General features: G+C 56.8%; 3 protein-coding genes across 3 annotated transcripts in view; 1 reads left to right on the top strand and 2 right to left on the bottom strand.

Annotated features, from left to right (window-relative positions):
• Positions 1 to 660, bottom strand: part of SNOG_06369 (hypothetical protein) — a gene marked incomplete at both ends in the record, with an annotated part of 2,139 nt that extends 1,479 nt beyond the window's left edge. The window contains one exon of the mRNA XM_001796690.1: positions 124 to 660. Coding sequence (XP_001796742.1) covers positions 124 to 660 — 537 coding nt within the window. The remainder of the gene's footprint in view (positions 1 to 123) is intronic.
• Positions 661 to 1,115: 455 nt separating this feature from the next.
• SNOG_06368 (hypothetical protein) lies at positions 1,116 to 4,232 on the top strand (the record flags this gene model as incomplete). Its single annotated transcript, XM_001796689.1, has 2 exons — positions 1,116 to 3,075; positions 3,220 to 4,232. 2 exons carry the CDS (start codon positions 1,116 to 1,118, stop codon positions 4,230 to 4,232), a joined length of 2,973 nt encoding a protein of 990 aa, XP_001796741.1.
• A 1,442-nt stretch (positions 4,233 to 5,674) lies between these two features.
• On the bottom strand, positions 5,675 to 8,805 carry SNOG_06367 (hypothetical protein; the record flags this gene model as incomplete). Its single annotated transcript, XM_001796688.1, is given in 5 exon segments — positions 5,675 to 6,013; positions 6,066 to 6,376; positions 6,537 to 8,313; positions 8,388 to 8,617; positions 8,634 to 8,805. 5 exon segments carry the CDS (start codon positions 8,803 to 8,805, stop codon positions 5,675 to 5,677), a joined length of 2,829 nt encoding a protein of 942 aa, XP_001796740.1.
• Positions 8,806 to 8,909: the final 104 nt, after the last annotated feature.

The raw sequence follows: 8,909 nt of genomic DNA, 5'->3' as shown, positions 1-8,909 counted from the left end.
ATCCATTTGCCTCTCCCAAGGCCTTCTAGCTCTTCTCCAATGCCCATTCTGCGCAGGTATTGCTTCGGCCTCAATCTGCAGTTCCTCAAAGGCCTCGGAGAAGCTGTTCAGGTCCCGGCGCACGCGTGCTTGAAGAGAGCTCTCGAAAGGCACGACATCGGTGCCCCGGAGAGATACGCCAGATGTAGGAGTCGATGCGCCTGTCGTTGCGTCGATGATGGACTGCAGCGCCAGAGGCACATGCATGCCAGCCGCTTCCATCTCAAAGACCGTCTTCTTCGGCCGTGGTGCTGCTGTGCGCGCCTCTCCCTTCGCCTTGGCTTTCTTCTGCTTCTTCTGTCTGCGCTCCTCCTCGGATGTGTCGACATACTCCTCGCCATTGGCTTCTGCCTTCCTCCGCTCTTCTCGCCGCTGCTGCTCGCTCTTCTCAGCTACAATACCAACACCGCCTTTGGTGCCGCGCATGACCACTTGGATGGGCTCCGAGATACCCTCCCCTTCGCGACCCAGACCACCTTCACCCGTGTAGCCCATCTTGGCCAGCAGCTTTGCGCCAAAGCCCGACTTGAGTTTTGCGCTGCCATCGTCGAGTTTTGCTTTTTTCTTGGGTTCTTGTCGAAAGGTGCGCTTGCGCTTCTGGCCGTCGCCGTCGCCGTCCATGATGAAGTCGGTTGGAGTGCTGGCGCGTGGTATTCGAAGGATGGAGGCAGGACTGGATTCGGGTTTGGTCGCAGCCCGATTAGGCGAAAGCACGTGATGGGTACCAATTCACTCTGGCCAAGTGCGTATCGGCCTGTGTGGTCTTGTTCAGGCGCAGCGAGGCGTGTGAAGATTATTCTCGGTGCAGTCGCGCATCGTGAAAGCTGGGCGTGCCAAGAAACCGTTGTCTTTCTCGGAAAGCGGACGGCTACCCTTGCTGTTGGCGGAGGCTATTATTGGAAGGCCGACCGAACATGGGGACTGCTCGTCGGACATCCATGCATCTTTCGGTACAACTATAACGCGCTGTTTTCTCTCCTTTCCTTGCGCCGTAAGCAACATTCACTCTCGCAGTCCCACCGTCCTGCGTTGGTGTGTCTTGCCTGCGAATCTGCCCGTCTGCCCGTCTGCCCGTCATGGCCTCGCCGCCGCCCATGCCTCAGCCCCTTGCTGCCCGGTCTCCCGATAAGGCCAATGTCAACTTGCGCCATCCCATTCCGGATCTACAATCGCTACAGGGGGCTTACGTCGGCAACATTGAGCGACTGGAGGAACACGCCGAGCGCATGAGTGAATCAGGCTCGGATTTGGGAGAGGAGATTCGCAAGCTGCACACGGAATTGAAGCGATCAGACAGCCGCGACGAAGCCACACGCCACACGAGCAACCGCAGCCGCAACGTCTCCATCAGCTCACATGCAAACTCGATAGTGGATGTAAACGGCGCCGCCAGATGGGGAGGCTACTCGCCGGGGGGCTATGTGACATCACCGGCCGGCTCGCTGCGTTCCAACTCGTGGTCCAACCCCTCGGTGCCCGTGAATCGGCAGCGCTCCGAGTCCAAAGCATCACGGCTGGGGCAGGTCGTGCATCCCAACGAGATTGACGAGAGAGCAAACTTCGCCATGGCCCCAGGCTCGCCCGAGTCGTTGCGGTCTGCACCACTCGCCATCCACACCTCCGACTCGCCGCCGCCTCAGCCCGCCCGCAAGGTCTCCTCATTCACGCAAAAGTACGAGGAGATTGCCAACGAGCTGCGTGATGAGCTGCGGAACAGCGTCGTCCTCGACCCGCCCGTGCAGCATGGCGACGAGCAGCACTCTGAGGAGTATCGCCGGTATGCGACGCGGGACGACTACCCCGACCGACCGCCGACGGCAGCCTCGACCGACACCTCTCGACAAGCTCGCATGGAGTGGCAGGACTTTGACGGCGTGCACTGCCCAGACACGGTCCCAGAGGAGGAGGATGATCGCAGCCGACACTCGTCCTTCAGCAACAGCATGCTGAAGCTCAACGACTACACCACTGCAGGTGCACCACCCCCTGACGATGGCATGGTCTTCTACCCGGCACCGGTACCGAGACTCCTGAACCTGCCAAAGCGACTGTCGCAGCTGCCCGCATCCAACGTACAGGCACGACGACGCACACAGCTGCTCGACTCAATGCAAGCCGAGAACAGGAAGTCCGCGCCCATGCTCGGTGAGATGACAGCCGACGCCCCCAGTCCGGCCAGGAACAACCGGAAAAGCATGCTCAACCTCCCACCTCAGCTCCGAGCTAGCGCTTACTTCGACAACCAAGCTGCCCCGTCGCAGGAGTTTGCTGTTCAGGGCGAGTCTGCGCAGGACACCCTTGAAAGCATCTTGAATGCCTCTGCACGTGCCCCAGTTTCTGCCTTCACTGACCACCCCTTTTCTGGACATGTCGGACCAGAAGTTTACGGGCCTGAGCAGAAGCGAAAGAGTACCACTAGGCTTCCCGAAGTGCCGCCAACGCTCGCCGAGACGAGGAGGCGAAGCTCTTTCAATATGCTCGATACCAAGCGCAACTCTAGTGGTGATCCTCTGAACAAGCTAAGGAAGCGCAACAGCTCGGCTGACATGAACTTGCTCATCGTGAAGGCGAGTGAACAGCGGATGAGTCTCGGCGATCAACTAGACGATGTTTATGAAGACGATCGGGGCCCAGAAAGCCATGACGGTCAGGATCAGACACGCCACTCAATTCATGATATAGAAGGTCGTAACCCTGATGATGTGTATGATGAGGAGCACCAAAACGATGAAGAGCCCGAGCCAGAGGAGGTCGAAGAAGAGCCACAATACTTTGGAGCCCCCACCACATTGCTTGCCGAACTTCAGATGCGTAAAGCAAAGCAGAAGACTCGTAACATGAACTACGCTACCTTGGTTGAGCAAGGCAATATGCCAACGCACAGAACACTTCTCGAACTCGACGACATAGCTGAGAAGGAGAAACAAAAGCGTCTCAAGAAGAAGGTCAACCTGGCATGGGAAGCCCAAGGCGAAGATGACGACTCTGACGACGACGTCCCATTGGCTGTCTTGTACAAGCAGCCCCAGCAACATCGTGAAATAGAACGCCCACTGGGACTGATTGCTCGACGAGAGCTCGAAGACAAAGAACCACTAAGCTATCGCCGTGCTAGGCTACGTGGAGAAAGTCCCAACAGGCGAGGTTTGCGTCAAACACCGAGCCAAATGAATCTTGCAGTGCCCACAACCACCACACCAGGTCCCGAAACTGATGAAGAAGAGGGTGAGACGCTCGGTGATCGTATGCGTCGTCTGCGGGAGAAGAAAGAGCTCGATGAAGCCCTGGGCAACGACATCCGCAAGAGCACCATCAGTCTCGACTTCGCCACCGAAATGATGAGCAAATTTGGTGTATCCGAAGAACCAAAAGACGCATCCCAGCCAGCCCCATCCCCCGGGGTCGAAGAAGAAGAAACCCTCGGTCAGCGCCGCGCCCGCCTCCAAGCTGAAGCCGCCGCCCGCGGCGACGCCCCAGCAGACACCACCCGCCCCGGCCTGCGTCCCCGCATGAGCATGGCCGACATCCTCTCTGCCAACCCCATCGACGTGCACAACCAAGCGCGCAAAGTCTCGGACCAACAGCTCATCTCTCACCTCCCGCCCGGCAGCCTCCTGCAGCAAAACGTCGTCGCCGAAGAGCGCCGCAAGGCCGAGCGCATGAACCAGAACATGCGCGCCTCCAGCTTCGGCTCGTACGACCCGCTCGTCGGCGGCGCGGCCAAGAAAAACGACGATGACCAGCCGCTTGCACTGAAGATCCAGGCGTACAAGAATCGCATGGCTGGCATACCCGATCAGCGCGCTCAGAGCATGATGTTCAACAACGGACTTGCTACGCCGGTGCCTATGATGAACGATGGCCGGCAGTCGACAATGATGGGCATGAATGGCATGGGCATGATGTCGCAGCCGAGTCTGGGCATGATGCCCATGATGGGCATGTCGCAGCAGAACCTCGGTATGATGGGCATGCAGCCGCAGATGGGCATGCAGCCGCAAATGGGAATGCAGGGAATGCAGCCGCAGATGGGCATGGGCATGGGCGCACCGAGTATGATGGGCATGCCCATGGGCGGCATGCCAATGAACATGAACATGAACATGAACATGATGGGCATGATGATGCAGCCGCCCATGGATCCGCGCCAGCGAGACCAGATCGATCGCTGGATGCAGAACGTTCAGCACTAGTGTTTCTCGACCGCCCAAAACGGGCGTTGTTTGATGTTATCACATATATAAATCTGGAGTAGGCGCGTAGGCTTCTGGTATTTGCCTGGGATTGGGCATGGGATAGCGCAGCGTAGCATTTTCTAGGCGTTCTCCTGCTTATATTTCATCACGGGTGGGGGTAAATGAACAATCTCAGTCAGAGATTTATCGCAGCTTCTTCTCCGCGATATCCATTCATCCCCGATGCCTAAATCTTGAACGCGAATGTATAATGGATGCTCTTGCATGTTGTAGACGCGTCGTGGTATGTGTGTTTGCTTGTGAGCGATGACCGAAAGAATGCGCGATAAGCAGCCAAGTCATCATCATAATGATAAAGACAGCCAGAAAGAAGATCCAGCCGCCCAAGGATTTGAATTAAAAGGCTCCTTTTCGCGCCACTACAATGGCCAATCTAATATTGCAACACCCCCCCTCCACCCGAGGGAGAAACAGCTTAAGTACAAGAAAACCCCCCCATCTCTGCGCTGTCTTTCCAAACTTGCGCAATTTCCAGAAAGAGCCCTGCACACAGACGAGGAAAAACGAAGCGATGCCCGTCATTGTGAGAAACGGCGGTAATGAGGGAAAAAGGGAAAAGGTGTCGCTAGGAGGAAAACCGCTAAATGCATACGAAACCCATACCTATCCGTAGGCCTGAAAAAATACGAGGTAATCTTGTGAGACAACTTTCTTGTTATGCCAGAGTCTTTGCGAATGTACAAAGGAAATGCGTGGGGGGTGAGCGAGGCGAGGTAAGACATACAGAACGCCATTCACTTTGAAATGTGGGTTTGAGTGTGGTGCGGAAGGAGAGTGTGTAAATAGCACACAGGATTGTGTGTGTTGAGGTGCGTGTAGTCTTCGATTGGCAAATTCTATCCGATGGGGTGCTTCACGAGTGCTGGGTAACTGCCGGGTGCCAGATGTCATGTTGTGCTGTGTTGAGAAGAGTGGCCTGCGGATTAAGCGACCAGAACCTAAGGGAGTTGTCGAACAGAAAAAACATTTTGTCCACTCAGCAAAAGGTGTACCCCGGGCCGAATGCAGTTCCGGTCGCCGAGGTCGGTTGGGTGTTCCCAGCTTTCAACTTCAGTGATGCCCGCAGCGTCACAATCAGGCCAGCCATGCAGACTTGACGGTTTCGCTGTGATCTGAAGTTGCATGTGAGAGTATCTCGAGGATTCCGCTGCTGAGGGTCTGTGTCCAATTTGGAGTGTCAATGGTAAGAGGGATGAGTTCTGCGTACAGGATGTGTACATGGTTATCCTGCCCTGAGAACGGAATCAGTACGCCAAATGAGGGTCGCCCTGGTGGATCTGTGCCACTGAGCTGATCAACGACTGTCCCAACAATCTTCAACGCATTTGAAGCATATTTTCAGCTGATCATCGAAACTTTGCTTTGACATCCAACGTGTGCTAAAAGTTGGCAAGTCCGTTCTTCGAGTGCCGCTTGCTGAAGCGCTTCCTGCCCTTCATCGACTCCGCATCGCCATGATCCTTGCGCAAATGCCGAGCGGTCGGGATGTTGACTCCATCAAGTGCCGAATCCCCGCCTAAAGTGCTCGTCGGACTTGATCTTATTGACCCCAGCTCGTTGAGAGCGGCGTCGCCAGAGTACGAGCTCGCCATGGATTGTGATATGGCGATTTCTCGAGCGTTATCGATCATGTCAAGCCACTCTTGGGAAGAGTATTTACTGCCATCGGGATCACTGGTCGTGCTTTTGGTATCCTCAAAGACATATTGCTTGTCTCGCTAAAAAGTTATTAGTAAGAAGAAAGGGGCAGACATGGGCGATAGCACATACTGTTTCTATGAGCCAGGCTGTAAGGCCCTTGGAGTCTTGGTAGGATCTCCAAGCACAACCGGCCGACAAGAGCGAAACCTCCTCCTTCAGCTTCTTGTCGTTTGTTCCGGCAGCACACATCAAAACACGACCGCTCGATGTTATCATCACAAGTCTCTGTCGCTTCTTAACAGTACTACTTGTGAAGAACCGCGAAAATTTCTTAGGGGCTTCCACAGGCTCTTCCTTTCCGCCAAGCTGGTGACCAGGTGGATGATGTGTCACAAACATGTTGCCAAGCTTGAGGATTCTTTCGTCACGTTTTGAAAGCACTGGTGACCAATCGATGTCCAGTTGGCTTGGAGGTGGTAATTCGGTGATGAGGCGCGGCTTTGGTGGCATTTGCCTAGTCGCTTGAGTGGACGTTGCTGGTGTGGATGGGCCTGAAAACGTGTTATCAAATGGCGTCTCAAGATCGGCGCCTAAACTTACCATTGAGCTTGATGGGCTCTTGCGCTGGCGGACTGTAGGCCTTCAATCGTGGAGCCTTTTGTTTCCACAGTCCTTTGCCCCAAATGATGCCATCAAAGAAGGCATGGTTCTTGATGTGCTCCATTGGCAGACGCGTCAGTGGATCGAGAACAAGTAACCGTTCGACCAAATCTTTTGCAAGAGGTGGGAACCCATCGGGGAAGGTATAGTCCAGGCCAACAATCTTCTGAAATGTTTGGTACTCGTTCCCAGCTTTGAATGGAGGTCGCCCTGCTAGAAGTTGATATATGATGCAGCCAAACGCCCAGAGATCGCTCGCCTTGCACGCATTCTTGTCTGTCAGCAGCTCTGGTGAGACATACTCGGCTGTCCCGACAAAAGACTTGGCTCGATCCGACTCGGCACCCTCTAGCGGGTCACCGCTCGTTGAGCCAATGCCGTTGGCGTGCTTCTGTTCCAGGATCTTGGCAGTGCCAAAGTCGGTGATTTTGACATGCATTTGCTCGTCCAGCAAGACGTTTTCGGGTTTCAAGTCCCTGTGTATTACGCCTTTGTTGTGCATGTAGTCGATGGAGTCGAGTATTTGCGCACCGTAGAAACGTGTGCATTCAACGTCGAATGTGCCGATCTTCTTAAGGAACCCGAGGAGCTCTCCGCCAGATGCTAAGTCGAGCACAAAGTACAGGGACCGCTCGTCTTGGAACGTGTAGTATAGGCGGACAATGCCGGGATGCTCTGTGAGCCTGTTGAGGGTGTCTTTCTCGATGTTGACGTATTTGACCTTCTTCTCCTTTATGATGTGGCGCTTGTCGAGGACCTTGATGGCGTATTCTCGCAATGTCTGGCGGTCAGTCGCAGCGAGCACGGTGCTGTAGGATCCCTCGCCGAGCGTCCGTCCAAAGTTGAAGTCCTTGACGCCCTTCTTCACCACACGCGTCACGGGCCTGCCATTCTGGTCCATCTCCTGCCGTGTAGTCAGGGCTGCACCTTTTTCTTTCCACTCGTCGGTACTTGAGAGCGGACCGCCCTCAATGCTGTATGGTGAGCTGGAGAGCTGTGCGTGTGGTATATGTGGACCGTCCATGGGGATCCTCCGCGAGCTCCTCCGCGGCGGCAGTGGTCCGTTTATGGCGCTCATTTGCGCGGATTGGCGGTATGGGTCGCGTCTGCTGGCTTCTCGCGCGGGCATAGCACTCGGCGCGACTCTCGAGCTGCTGGTCCGCCTGACGTCGCCGGCCATTGCCTCGTCGTTGTATCTGTATGTGCCGGGCGCTGTGGTGGAGGTGCTGGAGAGGTTGGGGTGCTGGTACATGCTGGTCGACAAGGGCCGTTCGCGCATGGCCTGCTGCCCCTGGGGCATGGCATTCCGGGCCTGCAGCATCGGGGCGGCGGCATAGGGCGAGTAGGCGGCCTGGTGCTGCGCCTGGTGGGCCAAGGGCATCGACTGGCGGTGGGACAGGCGCGGTGAGTAGGACGACGAGGACGAGGCTGTCTCGGCTAGGGGAGAGGGATGGCCCGAGGGCGAGGAGCCGGGCGATGCGGTGCCAAATGCACTTGCATTGATCCCCAGCGAGCCCAGTGCGGGCTGCTGCTCTGGCAGGGCGAGCGGGGGGTCTCGCGACTTCTGCCGCTCGGTGACGGTACTCGACGACGAGGCTCGCGAGGGCGATGACGCCGGCCGGGGCGCTGCACCGTCGCTGTCCAGGGCCTGCGGGGGTGCGAGAGACGGCGTCGCGCTGTCTTCGTCGGGGTTTGCGATGCGTAGCCCGCCGAGGGACTGCGACAGGCTCAGGTCGCCATTCATCGTGGCAGCCAGTGGGCAGCTTGGGCGGGAAACGAGCGAAAGGTGACGGGTCGGAGCAGCAAGGAGACTGCCCGCAGCGCGTCGGGTGCGACGAGGTCAGAGTGCGGGACAGAGGCGGGCAGTGGAGGCATGGGGACGCCCAGAGGCCAGTATAGCGAAGGGTGCGAGGGTGGAATGGCCGTCGAGCTGAGGTTGGCTCGCTGCACGCCGTTGACTGCCAGACGCTTGGTGATGTCGATATGTCTTGGCGTCAGGCGCGCCTTCCACCACCAGCTGCCTGCACCGCACCGCACCGACGCTGCCTTTACCCACGACCTTGCCCTCCGCCTCCAGTCCCGGATTGCGGGTCTCTGTGTGACAGGGCATGCATGCAGTGCCGGCATCTACGTCCATCTGCCCTGTCGCGTTACGCAGGCAATATTGCCCATGCATCGCTCCCTGCTGCTCCTGGATATCCACAGCCATGCTCGATCCCACGTCAAACGTCGACGTGGAGCGTCACCTGGATGAACAAGTATGAGTCTTGCATCGACGAATGGATGCAGTCATTCTTCTCTGCGCCGCAGTCA

Source organism: Parastagonospora nodorum, assembly GCF_000146915.1.
Source record: "Parastagonospora nodorum SN15 chromosome Unknown scaffold_9, whole genome shotgun sequence".
Lineage (NCBI taxonomy): Eukaryota > Fungi > Ascomycota > Dothideomycetes > Pleosporales > Phaeosphaeriaceae > Parastagonospora > Parastagonospora nodorum.
This window is presented reverse-complemented; position numbering and strand designations above follow the sequence as displayed.